This window comes from Myotis yumanensis, unplaced genomic scaffold (genome assembly GCF_028538775.1).
Source record: "Myotis yumanensis isolate MYYU_CA2020_CCGP unplaced genomic scaffold, mMyoYum1.0.hap1 SCAF_3, whole genome shotgun sequence".
NCBI classification, from domain to species: Eukaryota; Metazoa; Chordata; class Mammalia; order Chiroptera; family Vespertilionidae; genus Myotis; species Myotis yumanensis.
Genome location: NW_027223754.1, coordinates 159,457,775 through 159,473,016, shown reverse-complemented (window position 1 = coordinate 159,473,016; position 15,242 = coordinate 159,457,775). Strand labels below are relative to the sequence as shown.

At 44.1% G+C, this 15,242-nt stretch overlaps 1 protein-coding gene across 1 annotated transcript; it reads left to right on the top strand.

Annotated features, from left to right (window-relative positions):
• Positions 1-10,449: 10,449 nt before the first annotated feature.
• On the top strand, positions 10,450-11,388 carry OR10P1 (olfactory receptor family 10 subfamily P member 1). The gene has a single exon (XM_070407670.1). It carries the CDS (start codon positions 10,450-10,452, stop codon positions 11,386-11,388), a length of 939 nt encoding a protein of 312 aa, XP_070263771.1.
• The last annotated feature ends 3,854 nt before the right edge of the window (positions 11,389-15,242 follow it).

Sequence of the window (15,242 nt, the reverse complement as noted above, 5' to 3'; positions counted from 1 at the left end):
ACTTATATTCTCAATAATAATAATAATAATAAATGTATTAGAATGTACAACACCAGTGTAAACTATGAACTCTGGGTGATAGTGACGTGTCAATGTAGGTTCATCAATCGTAACAAATGTCCCACTCCAGTAGGGGATGTTGATAGTGGGGGAGGTTGTGCATGTGTGGGCACAGAGAGCATATAAGAAATCTCTGTACCTTCTGCTCAATTTTGCTGTGAACCTAAAATTGCTCTGAAATTTTGTCTATTTAAAAAAATAATAAAGGCCTAGTGTAAAAAAAAAACGTTGAAGACATACCAGACTGTCCAAGGTAGGCTGAGGTCCTTCTACAAATGATGCTGTTGTGTGTGTGTTACTGTAAATGTTTTTGTAAGATAAATTCATAAAAACAAAAAATTAAAAGACACACCAAAAGCAAGGGCAGGAAACATTGTCAAGAAATAGAACCATTGCCGAAACCGGTTTGGCTCAGTGGATAGACCGTCAGCCTTCGGACTGAAAGGTCCCGGGTTCGGTTCCAGTCAAGGGCATGTACCTTGGTTGCAGGCATATCCCCAGTAGGAGATGTGCAGGAGGCAGCTGATCGATGTTTCTCTCTCATCGATGTTTCTAACTCTCTATCTCTCTCCCTTCCTCTCTGTGAAAAATCAATAAAATATATTTTTTTTTAAAAAAGAAATAGAACCATCAACTGAACCAAAGATGATCCAAAAGTTGGAACTTTAAAATACTGTAATTAATATGTGCTTGTACCTAGTTTAAAATGTGGACAACAGGCATGAAAAAATGGAGAATTTCATCAAAGAGAGAAACAATAAGAATTTGTTAAAGAGAAATGCTAAGAATAAAGGACACAATATCAGAGATGAAGCATTTTCTCAATGGGCTCATCAGTAGACTTGACACAGCAGAGGAAAATATTAGTGAACTTGAAGAAAGGTCCATGGAAATTATCCAAATTGAAACAGGAAGGTGAGGAGGGTGAATATGTAGGACAGAGCATCAAAGTGCTGTGGGTCAATATTAAATAGTCTATTTTAGGTATAAATGGAGTCCCAGTCAAAGGTCAAAAGAGCAATAACAAGCCCTGACCAGTGTTGCTCAAAGGTTAGAGCATCGACCCATAAACCAAAGGGTCTCGGGTTCTATTCTGGGTCAAGAGCATATACTAGGGTTACAGGTTCAATCCCCAGCCCTGTTCAGGGCACCTGAGGGAGGCAACTAATCATGTGTCTTTCTCACATTGATGTTTCTCTCTTTCCCTCTCTTCCCCCTTCCCTCTCTCCTCCCCTTCCACTCTCTCTTTCTCTGAAAAGCAATGAGACAAAATATCCTTGAGTGAGTATTAACAAAAAATAAAATAAAGTCCCAAGAGTTAAAAATAGAAGCAATGGGTGAGATTGATAAAGAGAAAAATCATGGCTCAATGTAACAAAGAAATTTCTAATAATCAGAGGAAATCAAAACCTCAAATGTAAAAAATATTCAAATATTCAAGATTATATGATTCATCTAAGACTATGTAACCTCAAAATTCCCTTTCAGCTTTCATAGGTAATTACTTCTAATCAAAAGAAATAAAGATGGGTCTCATAGCAAACATGGAATTTGAGTTGAATCTTGAAGAGTAAGTAGGATTTTAATAACGTGAATGAGACTGTTCCACAGGAACAATATGTGCAAGTGCATGAAAAGATGAAAGAACAAGTTGTGTGCTGAAGTTTAGAAAACACCTGAGTGTTGCTGATCACAAAGGTCTGAGAAGTACAAATAGTAGAGAAGAGAATAACAAAATGGCCAATAGCTGCCCCTCGTCCCCAGAGGGTTGTTGCAAGGATCTAATGATCTGTGCCAAGGGGCTACTGCAGAATTCCAGAACACCACACTAAAAGGCAGTATTCTCATTAGTAGTATTGCCGCTGAGATATACAACTTTATCCATCAGAAACACCTAGGTCATGAGAGCAGCTCAGGCTGTATGGTCACCTGGTGTCCCATGGTCAGATGTTCATCTTCTACCAGGGACCAAATAACAAACAAGGAGTCATTTCTCAAAAGTACAACTGTTATTTGCTGAAGAGGGCATGGATTTTCTCTAAATCCTTTGAGGCCTCTACTATAATTCTCCTGGGATGTAACACCTTTAGATCCCCTTTGACATAAAAGCAAGGCAGAGCTGCATTGCAGCCTGGATCAGCTAGAAGCCCTATTTTGCTTTAGGACCCTAGTTTTCAGTGCGTAGCTGGAAACCTAAAAATCCTGAACCTGTCCATGTCTTTCTTTGAGCTGTCTACAGCAGTTATAAAAAGCGGCCCAAACCCACTGTCATCTGCTTCCTGTGTCCAGAATACTATGCTATGAAGCCATAATTCAGTGGCACTTCAGGGGACAATAAATAACCGTTTATGTCACTGTTTCGTGACTGAAAGCCAAGACTACCAGACCAGTTTTTCCATCCTCTGATGGAACCTGGCTCCTCACTGTCCTTAAACCCAGTGAAATCTAATGATCAGTCCTATATTCCCATCCTTGCAGCCATCTCTGATACTAAATTCTGTATCAGTGTATCTATCAGGATTTAAACAGAAATATTTAATTCAGAAAACTAGGTACTTACAATACAATGTTAACAGAAGGACTGGAAGAGAAGATTCTCAGCTAAGCTTCTGAGAAAAGTTTTAGAACAACACTGTAGATCAGACCTGCCAAGGAATCTGCTACCACTGTCAAGATCACAAGGTAGGACATTAGGAAGTCAGTGCCCGGCTTCTGGCTCCACAACCACATCACCTGCACCTCTACTCACGCCAGCCAAAATGGATGCTCCGGGCCCTGACTCTTGACACCCACAGTGCTTGAGACGCCTGCTACCACTGACACACACACACACACACACACACACACACACACACACACACACACATACAACTATATCTGTCAGGAGAAACAACAGAAACAAAATAAACACAGCCCTCAGCAGATAGAACATCAGCCTGTGGACTGAAGGGTCCTGGATTTGATTCCGGTCAAGGGCACATGCCCAGGCTGCAGGCTCGATCCCAAGAGTGGGGCGTGCAGGAGGCAGCCAATCAATGATTCTCTCTCATCATTGATGTTTCCATCTCATCCTCTTTTAAATCAATAAAAATATTTTTTAAATTTTTTTAAAAATGAGCACAGCCTCTGCTTCATTTCTTCTGCCTTCCCTAGCTCACACAGACTTCAGCTTGGTGGAAACTAGGTCAAAAGTAGAACCTGAGCTATAAATAAGTTTTGGGAATAAGTACAGTCTTTAGCTTTCTAACCTCCAGACCCCAGGGGACAGGAAGTCTTGGACTGGAGCTGAATGAGCAATCTGTAATGCCCATCAAAGCGCCTCAGCTAAGCTTCTTCCCAGCTCCTCCTCTAAGTCTGAAGCTATGAACCCAGCAAAGTCCTCGCCTGCATGAAGCGTACTTTCTAGAAGGGGAGACATGCACTAACTACACAAACAAAAAAACTGACATTAAATTCTGATGGAGGTGCATGCAATAAAGAATATGAATAAGGTGGCCAGAGTGTGGTGCTACTCGGTTTAGGGCACTTTGAGAACACCTTTCTAAAGAGGTGGAATTTGAGCGGAGATTTAAATAATGAGAAGGCACCTGAGGGAAGATCTAGGGTCAGAGCCTCTGGACAGAGGAAACAGCAGGACAAAAGAACTGTGTTTGTGGAAGAAACAGAAGGCCAGTGTGGCTGGAGCATTGTGGACAAGAAAGACAAGAGCAGAGTGTTTTTAAAATGAAGATTTTATTATTATCCCACCATGGTGAGGACAACAGAGCAGGAGACAATTGCCACGGAAAAAGATGGTTTGTTTCTCACTGTTCCCAAGAGGAGGGGGCCAGGCCACACCATGCAGATCCACACGGAAAAGCACCAGGGCTGAGCGGAGGCAGAGGGAGCCAGGGGTAATGTGGGCAAAGCCTTTGTTGTGATTTTCACGGGATGGAATGGATAAAGCAGGGTTAGCAGACTAATCAGGTTTAGGATTCCTAGTGTGAATCATTCCAATGGGCTCTGGGTGTAGGGGTTGTCTCTAGCTGTCTGATTCCTGGCCTGGGATGAGTAGGGCAGGGAAATATTGGATCAGAGTGTCAGAAGCTAACAAAGGTGGTAGCTGAGGATATGGACTCTGGATTGGTTGGTGTGTATATGAAAGACATGCTTGCAGATAAGTCTAATCAGGGTCACTACAGCCCCAGATGTCAAAACATCAGAATAAAAAGCCATGCTTAATACATAGGGGCCAAATTATGGGGGTCATATAAATTAAGGGAAGAATTTTGCATTTTATTCTATTTATAATAAGAAGCTATTTAGCTATGGGGGCATTTAAAAGGAGGGAAATTACATCATCTGACACATTTGGAGAATATCACCCTGGCTGGGAGGAGACAGGATTGTAGAGAATGGGAATGGCCCAGCTGAGAGACAATTTGCTGAACTAGGATTTTAGCAGTAACAATAATGAGAGGTAGTTTTAGGGGGTTAAATATTTGAGGCAAAACTGACAGAATTTGCTCAGAAATTGAATGTGGAGTGGTAAGAAAATAAATGAACTAAAATGATCTGAGCAACTGGGTAGCAACTTACTGTGATGAGGAAGTCACTTATTGTGATGAGGAAGCTTGGGAGAGGCGCAAGACTTCTATTGGGGACATGATAAGTTTGAGATGCCTCTAGACATCTAACGGAAGACACTCATTTGGATTAACAAGGAGAGGCCAAAGATGTATGTTCGAGAGTTACAGAAGTTAAAAAATAAAATGTTTCAAGAAGGAGAGGTGCCCTGGCCAGTGTGGCTCAGTTGTTTCAGTGTCATCCCATGCACCGAAAGGTTGCTGGTTCAATTCCTGGTCTGAGCACATGCCTGAGCTGTGGCCTCAATCCCTGGTAGAGAGAGTGCAGGAGGCAGACCATTGATGTTTCTCTCTCTCCCCCCTTCTCCGTTTCTCTCTCTATAAAAAGTCAATTATTTTTTTTAAAAAAAGGAGAGGGGATCAAATCTGTCAAAGATAGTTTAGAGATTAGGAATGAAAACTGGCAAGTATTAAGTTTGACAGCTCGGGAATGTTAGTGATCTTGTATGAGAGAATCAATGGAGTTGTAGGCACAAATGAAGCAAATGGGAGATAAGAAGTGGAGACAGCAAATGTCAACAAGAGGGCACCTGGTGTTGAGGGAAAGGCTCAGGCTACTGCAAGTCACACCTCTGTTCTACCCCAAACTTCACCACCCTTCCAGACTGAACACATTCAGAAGGCTTAACTCTGTATCAGGACCCCACTAAGTACATATGCAGTCACCTGAACCTGGCGATTGAGGGGAATCCTGCCCTCCCTGCCAGGCAATGTCTTCACTGGAACACTTTCCATCTAAAAGGCAAACCAGACATGGAGATCAAGGTGACTAAATTATACTTCACTGTTATAACATCTAGAAGTTTCCAGAAGCATCTACATTGGACAGGGAGCCACGGTTTCATGCAGAGGAACCAATTACCCATGGTGAAATTCTAAACATAAGGGAGGGAGACCCTCAAATCTCATGCCATTTCTGACCAAAGAGACCCTACAATGAGTGAGAAGACAAAAGTTAGCCAGGAAAAGGAACTAGGTGTGAGGAAAGGGAGAAGACACAGGTTCACCAAGAAAAATGAGATTAAGGGGAGGAGAAAGGAGACAGCAGACAGTGGGGACATGGACAGAATCACCTGGCCCATGACATTACCTCAGCTCAGAATTACCCAGGGAAACCCCACAAGTCAGGGCCTCCCAGGCCCCCGGGGAGTGGAGGCACAACAGCAGCCAGAGAATAACTGTGGGCACCTCAGAGGCCAAGACTTCCAGAGAGGAGGAGGGAACCGCAGAGCCCACGCCTGTGCCCAGCAGCCCCTGCCCAGGCTGGGTGGCCATTTCCATCTCCCCCAGGTAAGTGCTCCACACAATACTGGGCAGCCTTGGCCTTTCCCTGACAAGGCTGGACCCTGCCGGGAACAGAGGGCAGATCAGGGCCCACTCAGAGTCTTAAAACCCTTTCTATGGGCTTGGGGCCAATACCTGTCCCTAGTCATGGGAGAAAAGAGCCGGGTGAGGGTTCCCACATCTCCACTATTGCATTCGCAGAGGTGTGAGTCAGAGGCCACCAGCCTGGCTGGACAAGAAGAGGGATGAGAAGGAGACAGGGAGCCTTGGACAATTTCTCCCAGATGGAATTGCACAGAAGACAGTAAGGCAAGTGTGTCTACACTCAGTCTGTTCAAATCTTGGAATGTGATCTGTGGGTTGTTGTGCTCTGGGGTGGGCCGTACCATGTAAGAAGTTTGACAATCATGTAGTATGCATGTTTGTAGTGTGCCTAATTGGGTGGGTGAGGTGAGGTGGTAGGGGTAAGGCAGTGTGAGCAGGTTTGTGGGTTTACAAGTGGCGTGTAAACCAGGTGGGCATTCATAGCCTCCGTACTGTCTATGGTTAATGTCTGATAAAAACTTAGGACATTCTTTCTCGGGTTCCTGTTAATGGTCCACATCTCAGAGACCACAGATGAAACAACCTGCATGCCCCATTCTCTCTCTCTCTCTCTCTCTCTCTCTCTCTCTCCCCCACCCCCATGCAAAGCTCCAAAGCTCCCACTAATACTTCAGACAAAATATATATATATGAAAAAACAAAGGCAAATTGTCTGGCTGTGCTCTCCCAGATCTCCTTGATTCAATTAAGGCCGTCTTTCTCCCCATCCCTCACATCCCCCACCAGGCTCCAGAATTCCAGCTCCTTTGCCCCAAGGTGCCAAACCTACTTTCATGAACTGCTTTCTATTCCAGACCCTCCCTCACCTCCTGTATCCAGGGCTCTCTGGGCTGACCAGTCATGCAGCCAGCCAGCCACACCTTTGTTCATCATCGTCCATCTAGCCAGTTATCCTCAGGTTAACCATCCTCATGCCCACTAGTTAATCAATTTATCCATCTGCCTGTCTCACTAAGATTTATCGAAGGGAGGCCGTTCTGCTTTAAAAATAGCCCTGGGGAGGGGTAAACAGGGAGCTGTCTAATAGTTATAAAGTTTTAATTTTTAGTCCATTCAATAAAGGACAAAACCAATTTTATTTTTATTAATTTAATCCAAAACAGTCCACATTTTCATCTGAGCCTTGCAGACTTTTCATTTGGAGTTTGAAGCTTCTTTTATTGCATTTTGTTTTTTGAGCACTTCATTAACTGAGGTTAGCAATTAAAGTACAGGTGCAGTTTTCTTTTAATTTTATGCTGTTGTTTAGGTAATAAGAAATAGTAAGTAACTGGCTTTAGGTTTTGTAATTTTTTCCTCTATGTCCCTGCTTAGATTTCTAGTAGTCCATTTATTTTCAGTGAAATGTAAAAATATTCCCATCCTCTTTAACCAGTATTAACTTTTTGAGACCTTATTGCTTGTCACTTGAATCTTGTAGTGTCGTACATAAGCAGCATCATAAATGACTTTATTTTCATTATTTCTTCTGGAGGGCAGGGGAAAGAATATGAATAGACAATTCATAAATGAGATAATTCAAATAGGCAGTTTGACAAGTTGCTCAATTATCTAAATTGATTAACTTTTCTTTTTTATGTATCTTTATTGTTGAAAGCATTACTTCTTAAAATTTTTCATTGCAAACACAACATTTTTTTATTTGAAAATAGCAATATTTCTCCCATAAGCTAAGTGGTGTGAGCATCTCAAAGGTTATTGACAAGAGTGAAGAAGACCAATGGACTCAGATACTCCTGTTCAAACTGAATAGATGGAGTTTGTCTTCCAGAGTGTAGGGTGAAGTTGTTGGCCTCACTGGAGATACAGTAGGTGTGGTGAAATCTCAGGCTCCAAGTAACAATCCTGTGTTCGCCACTCACTAATAGTGTGATCTCAGGTAAGTAATTTAAGCTCTCAGAGCTCTTCTTCCCTATCTGCAATGACTAAATAACAACTATTCCTAGACTTGTTATATAGTCAGTTGAGATGTTACATACTGCAAAATGTCCAACACACAGCGATCTCTAAGTGTTAACTGTAGAGTAAATGACTTAAAGCAAAAAAATATATAAGGTGAGAGGGCAAAGTGAGTATGGGAGGAAGGTTAGTCTATGAGCAATGGGCAGACAGTTTGAAACTATCCTGCCTCAAGATGAAGGCTGCTGAGCTAATCTCAAATGTGGGATGAATGTGGGTGATAAAAGCTCTTCGAATCTTGGGAACCAAGACTTCTAAAAGACTTGGGCCCAGTGTCCTTGCCTTTATCAAACTAGCTGCCTATTTTAGACAAATCAGGTTCCGTCTTTATAAGTGGGATTTACTCATTCATCTCATAAGTGTTTAGCTGAACACTTGGCATGTGCAAGGTACCATGCCAGTTGTTCTGGTGAATAAACTAGCCTATAAGACAGTTGATAACTTAGTGATTAAGAGTATAGGCTCTGGAGTTAGGCAGGCCTAGATTTGAGCCCAAACTCTCTGTTACTAGGTTTGTGATTTTTAAGTAAGTTTCTAATATTGTCTGGACTTCCATTTGCTCATCTGTAAAATGGAGAAAATATAGGCTTCTATATCATAGTGCGATTGTGAAGACCCGAGGTTTTTTGTTTGTTTGTTTGTTTGTTTGTTTGTTTGTTTTTAAATCCTCACCCTAGGATATTTCTCCCATTGATTTTTAGAGAAAGTGAAGGGGGGGTGGGGGAGAAATGTCAACCGATTGCCTGCTGCAAGTGCCCTGGGGATAGAACCTACAGCTGAGGTACATGCCCTTGACCAGGAATCAAACCTGTGATCCTTAGGTCCGTGGGCTGACACTCTAACCACCAAGCAAACCCGGCTAGGACATGACTCAAGATTTTAATGACTATTAAGCCCTTTAGCCAGGCACTTGGGAAATAGCAGCTATTAAAACAGATGCTCACTCTAGACCCCTCACCCCCACGACCACCTCCTCAACTTGTTCTGCAGGATCTATACAGTGGAGACCTTTATCTAAAAAATTCTGGTGCCCTAGCTGGCTTGGCTCAGTGGATAGAGCGTCAGCCTGTGGACTGAAGGGTCCCAGGCTCGATTCCGCTAAGGGTACATGCCTGGGTTGCAGGCTCGATCCCCATTAGGGGGTGTGCAGGAGGCAGCCGATCAATCATTCTCTCTCATCATTGATGTTTCTATCTCTCTCTCCTTCTCCCTTCCTCTCTGAAATCAATAAAGAAATGTATTTTTAAAAAATTAAAAATTCTGGGACCAAGACACAAGTGCTATCTCATGTGAGCCCAAATGAAGGTGCTTTCTTCAAATACTTGAAGGGCTGTCTGGTGAAATAGGGCTTGCACGTTCCATAAAATCCTAAGAATTTAGCCAAGACTAGTAAAATGAAGACTTTTCCTATAGGCAGACGGGGCTACCTCAGTAGATGGTGAGTTTTGCTGCAGATGTTCAAACAGACACTGCACATCAGCCTTCTAAGATGTTGTAGATGAAATCTGAGCATTGTCACACTGAAATATGACACTTAAAGTCACTTTTAATTCTGAAATGCCATGAGTAATTATTTCTGACCACGAGGAGAAGGGAAGATGCCATAGAGATGGTGGAATTTGAGCTGAGCCTGAAAGATGAGTAGGATTTTAATAAGATACATAGAAACATTCCTTGCAGGGGGCACACTCTGGGAATGTCTAGGGGCTGGGAAAACGGAGGATACCACCGAGACAGAGCAGCTGGAGTGATAATTACAGGGACCAATAAGAAGAGAGCAAAGTACAATATGGCCAGTCCCTGCCCCACTCCCTTCACAGGGCAGGGGCCATGGCCTAATAATCTTTGAAAAGGAGCTCTATAGCATTCCAAAGCATGATACAATTGGGCAGTATTATCTCCAACAGTTGCGTTATTGCCTGACATCCTAAGTCCATTGCCCATCATGGTGATCATAAGACACCAGCCTGTGACAGCCCCTAACTGAGTCTACAGTGGAGGTGTCACATAGTTTGTTTCAGGCTAGGGTTTGGAGCCAGACTGTACAAAGAAGTCTGGGCCAAAGCAGCTGCTCCATCCCCACTCTGGAGGAAGACCAAAGTATATGTCTGGGGTCTCTACACTCGGGAGTCAGGCCCTGCACCCAGGACCCAGAGCTTAGAGGACATGGGAAATGCATGGAATTTGGAGTCAAGAAACCTAGATTTAAGTCTCAGGCCTACCACTCCTTTGGTATTACCTGGGACAAATTATTTAACCCCTCAGAAACCCATGGCCTCATCCATAAAGCGGAGACCCTAACTGTCTCAGTCGAATTGAGAGGGACTGTACGAAAAGTGCCTTACTAAGTCACAGAAATGCTGACTCCCTATAAACTTCTCTTTCTTGGCTGTGCCGTAGGTTCTAGCCTGAAGTGATGACTAAAGAAAATGAGACTCTGCCTGAATTCATCCTTTTAGGATTCTCCGACCTCAGGGCCCTGCAGGGCCCCCTGTTCTGGGTGGTGCTTCTGTGTTACCTGGTCACTTTGCTGGGTAACTCCATGATCATCCTCCTCACCCGGGCCAGCCCTTCCCTGCACTTGCCCATGTACTTCTTCCTGCGCCACCTCTCGGTAGTGGAGCTCCTCTACACTACCGACATTGTGCCCAGGATCCTGGCTGACCTGACCTCCCCGCATCCCCAGGCCATCTCCTTCCAGGGCTGTGCAGCCCAGATGTACATCTTCATCGTCCTGGGCATCTCAGAGTGCTGCCTGCTCACAGCCATGGCCTACGACCGCTACGCCGCCATCTGCCGACCCCTGCACTACTCCATCCTCATGAGCAGGCGGGCCTGCGTGGCCATGGTGAGCATCTCCTGGCTCATGGGCATCATCACAGCCACCACACACTGCTCCCTCATCTTCACTCTGCCTTTCCCCCATCACCCAATCATCCCGCATTTCCTCTGTGACATCCTGCCTGTCCTGAGGCTGGCAAGTGCTGGGAAGCACAGAAGCGAGATCTCTGTGATGACAGCCACCGTGGTCTTCATCATGGTCCCCTTCTCTCTGATTGTCACCTCTTACGTCCGCATCCTGGGCGCCATCCTGGCAATGGCCTCCACCCAGAGCCGCCGCAAGGTCTTCTCTACCTGCTCTTCCCACCTGCTTGTGGTCTGCCTCTTCTTTGGAACGACCAGCATCACCTACATCCAGCCCCAGGCAGGCTCCTCGGCGACCACAAACCGCATCCTCAGCCTCTTCTACACAGTCGTCACACCCATGCTCAACCCCATCATCTACACCCTTCGAAACAAGGAGGTGGCGGGGGCCCTGCGGCACATGGTGAAGAGGCAGGTCTTCTCACCCTGAAGGGACTGGGGGTGGGGTGAGGGTGGGGGGTGCCTGTTGACTCACTGACTGCCTTCAGGTGCTGGACTGAAGCCACAATCTAATAGAAACCATGCAGCACCCAAAAAAAATAAGGCTTCCTGGCAGAAAATGCTGGAATTAGAACAGAAATAAATCTGTATCTTACCTCCTAACCACACCCCAGACTCACCATCAGAGCTATAGGATAAGAAAGAATGGAGGGGGCCCAGCCAGCATGACTCAGTGGTTGAGTGTCAACCTATCAACCAGGAGGTCATGGTTCCATTCCCAGTCAGGGCACATGCCCAGGTTGTAGTCTCGATCCTGGGGCCTGCAGAGGGCAGTCAGTCAGTGATTCTCTCTCATCATTGATGTTTCTCTCTCTCTGAAATCAATAAAAATATATTTTTTAAAAAGAAGAAGAATGAAAGGGAATGCTGCCTATGGGGAAGAACATTTGGCATCTTCTAAATTATTCTAGACCCCTGAACAAGGTGATTGCCCTGGCTACACCCATAGTCAGAGGTCCGTGTCAGTCCTGAAAGCAGATGTCTATGAACTTGACATCCAACTAAGTGGCCCGCCCGGAGCCTGTAAGGGAGTTTACCTGGCCCTTCGATCTGGTTTTCTCCCAGAAGCACACAACAGTCTTACGCTCTCGATGCCTTTTAGAAGAAAGGGAGCTGTTCCCCCTAGAAATATCCCACATGAATATCCTTCCTTGCTTTTCCTCACCCTTGATTTCTGACATCCGTAACTGCCTATCACACATCCAACTGGGCAAGAGGGTGTCCCTGGCTTCCCTATTCTCCTCCCACCATGTGGCATCAGCTTAAACCCATACTCCTTCGCCAGCCCCTCAGACTGAGAGGAGCCCCGGGTCATCCTGGGTAGGACCTCGGGAGCAGACATTTACCGCTCACTGCGGCCCTCTTTCAATCTCTGGAGAATTCCTGGCTTTAGAAAGAGGAATTCCTCTCTGGGGCTGAGAACACTTTCTTAGCCCCCCAGGCATGTGACACAGTTCCACTGACTGACTTTGACCGAGTGTCTGCAAGAGGCACAGAGCGGTGCTCTCTCTGATGACGGCAGCGAAGTCTGTAGCAGCAAGTTCCTGCCATAAAAGTGGCAGAAACTTTCTGACCCATCCCTGGTGGCAGCACCCATGGTTTCCGCAGCTGACCAGTTAATGTTTGGGAGTTATTCCTGGGCAACAGTGGCTGTTCTCCCAACAACGCTTCATTTTAATAATTGTTTTTCTACTTCATCATCCAGACAGCTTCTGTCTCTGCCAAGAATTTTGATTAACACAATCGGTTTGGAGGCTGGAGGCAGGAGAGGGAAAACGTTAACCCTGCTGCCCTAGAAATAATGGGGTAGACCAAGCGTGTCAAACTCGCGGCCTGCAGGCCCCATGTGGCCCACAGTGAATATTTTTGCAGCCCAGCCAATATAACAGTATGTAAGAAATGTTTTAACAAAAATCTTATAACTTAATTTTTACAATATCCTGTTACACATCATCATTAATAATGAACTACAATGTTCGCTAATGACTGATCACTATAATCGTGTTGCATTCATTTCCCTTACGCGCCTTACCCGCAGGCGCACCATTTCTCTCCACTAATACTAGCAGCGAATAGTTTAGCAGCCGATTGCCATGTCGTTAGTCTGGACTGACTTGTTTGGTGTGAGCAACAGGAAATATTTCACTTTCGGAGAACAAGAAAAATAGGTTCATTTGTGTTACACTTATTTGTGCAGTTATTCAGTGTCTGGTAAGTTAATGTTCAAGAAAAAAATATTATTTTTATTGAAATGTTCTATTATTTTATGTTAACTATTATTTATTTCAGCCCTTTGTATTCAGCATGTCTCTATCGAAATAAACCTACATTTCTATGAAAATTGAAGCTTTTGGGTTTTGTTGCGGCCCACAGAAACTAAACCTTGCTTATTTGGCCCGTGTTAGCCTCTGAGTTTGACATGCTTGGCCTAGACCCTGCTTAGAGAGACCAGCTCTAGGGAACTTGGGGTCAGAGAACATCCTCAGACAGACAGAGTCAAGGAGCCCAGAGCTATACAGCATTACTGATATTCAGGGGGAAAAAATGGATAAGTTCCTTGCCCTCATGTGACTCCTAATCTAATGGGGGAGGGGGTAGTGGGGAGAATGGAGTGGAGAAAAAACAAACCAGCAGAAACATAGAATGAGAGCAATTATAAAGATGTGTAAACATGCATTGGAAGGCAAATCATTGATAACAGTTTGGCGGTGTCCCAGGAAGGCTACCTGGGAGCAGAGGCTCAGTGCAGTACTTCCAACCTTCCTCACACGGTGGCACAGGTAGAAGGTGCTAATACTTGAATGGCACACCAAGGTAAGCTGACAGCATGTGGTAGAGCTTGATGGGAGGCGAGAGGCGGGTAGTCAGGCGAAGGAAGTGTCCCTGTGGGATCTGGCTGCACAGTGGGACTAAGGAAGAGCCACCACGAGGTAGACTGTCGCCATGGGTAAAGGAGGCCAACAAGCTGAAGGGGCAAGATGTCCTCTTATGCCTTCTTCGTGCAAACCTGCGGGGAAGAGCATAAAAACATCCAGACTGTTTTGTCAATTTTGCTGAATTCTCCAAGAAATGTTCAGAGAGATGGAAGACTGTGTCTGCAAAGGAAAAGTCAAAGCTTGAAGATATGGCAAAAGTGAGAAATTCACTATGATGAAAATTTTTTAAAGTATGTTCCCGCCCTAGCTGGTTTGGCTCAGTGGATAGAGCCTCTGCCTGCGGACTGAAGGTCCCAGGTTCTATTCCAGTCAAGGGCACGTGCCTGGGTTGCAGGTTCGATCCCCAGTAGGGGGCATACAAGAGGCAGCTGATCAATGATTCTCTCTCATCATTGATATTTCTCTCTCTCTCTCTCTCTCTCCCCACCCCCTTCCTCTCTAAAACCAATAAAAAAATATTTTTTAAAAACTCAATGAAAAAATATCCTCGGGTGAGCATTAACAACAACAAAAAGACTCCTGCCAGGCCAACAGGCTCAAAAAAGAAAGAACCAGAAGATGAGAAAGAGGAGGAAGAAGATGAAGATGAAGAATAAATGGCTATCCTATACTGATGTGTGTGGAGTCTGTGTGTGTGCTCAGGTGATTATTCTGCTAAGAATTTAAATTCAAATGCAACTCAATATTAGCTTCAGTATAAAAACTACACAGATTTTTGTATAGCTGATAAGAGTTTTAGTACAGAAAATACTGCTTTAAAAATGCAAGTTGTAGCTTTTTTTAATATATTTTTTATTATTGATTTCAGGGGGAAGGGAGAGGAAGAGAGAGATAGAAACATCAATGATGAGAGAAAATCATTGATTAGCTGCCTCCTTCCCACCCCACACTGGGAATCGAGCCCACAACCCGGACATGTGCCCAGACCGGGAATGGAATCATGACCTCCTGGTTCATAGGTCGACGCTCAACCACTGAGCCACGCCGGCTGGGCCAACTTGTAGCTTTTTGAAGGGCTACTACAAACAGTTAGATTTTAAGGCTTTTGGTGCTAAATGTTTGATTTATTTAATGGTTTCTTTAATTTCTTGACTTGTGTATGGTAGCACAGTGAACTCATTGGAATTAGTATCAGTAGTAAATTTGGGGTTTTTTAGAAGATTGCATTTTGGGGGTTTCTTTAATTTTGTAATATTACAAATAAAATTATACATATTAAAATTTTTATTGCACCCTTTTACTATATAATTACAAAGAAAATAAAATATGCAGTAATATTTTATTTAAAAGTATACAGTAATAAATACTGGTTTCACATAAAACTTCCAAATAAAATTTAATACATATT

Excerpts from the sequence above, each read along its gene's own strand:
- OR10P1 (XM_070407670.1), top strand. The coding sequence starts at position 10,450 with ATGACTAAAGAAAATGAGACTCTGCCTGAATTCATCCTTTTAGGATTC.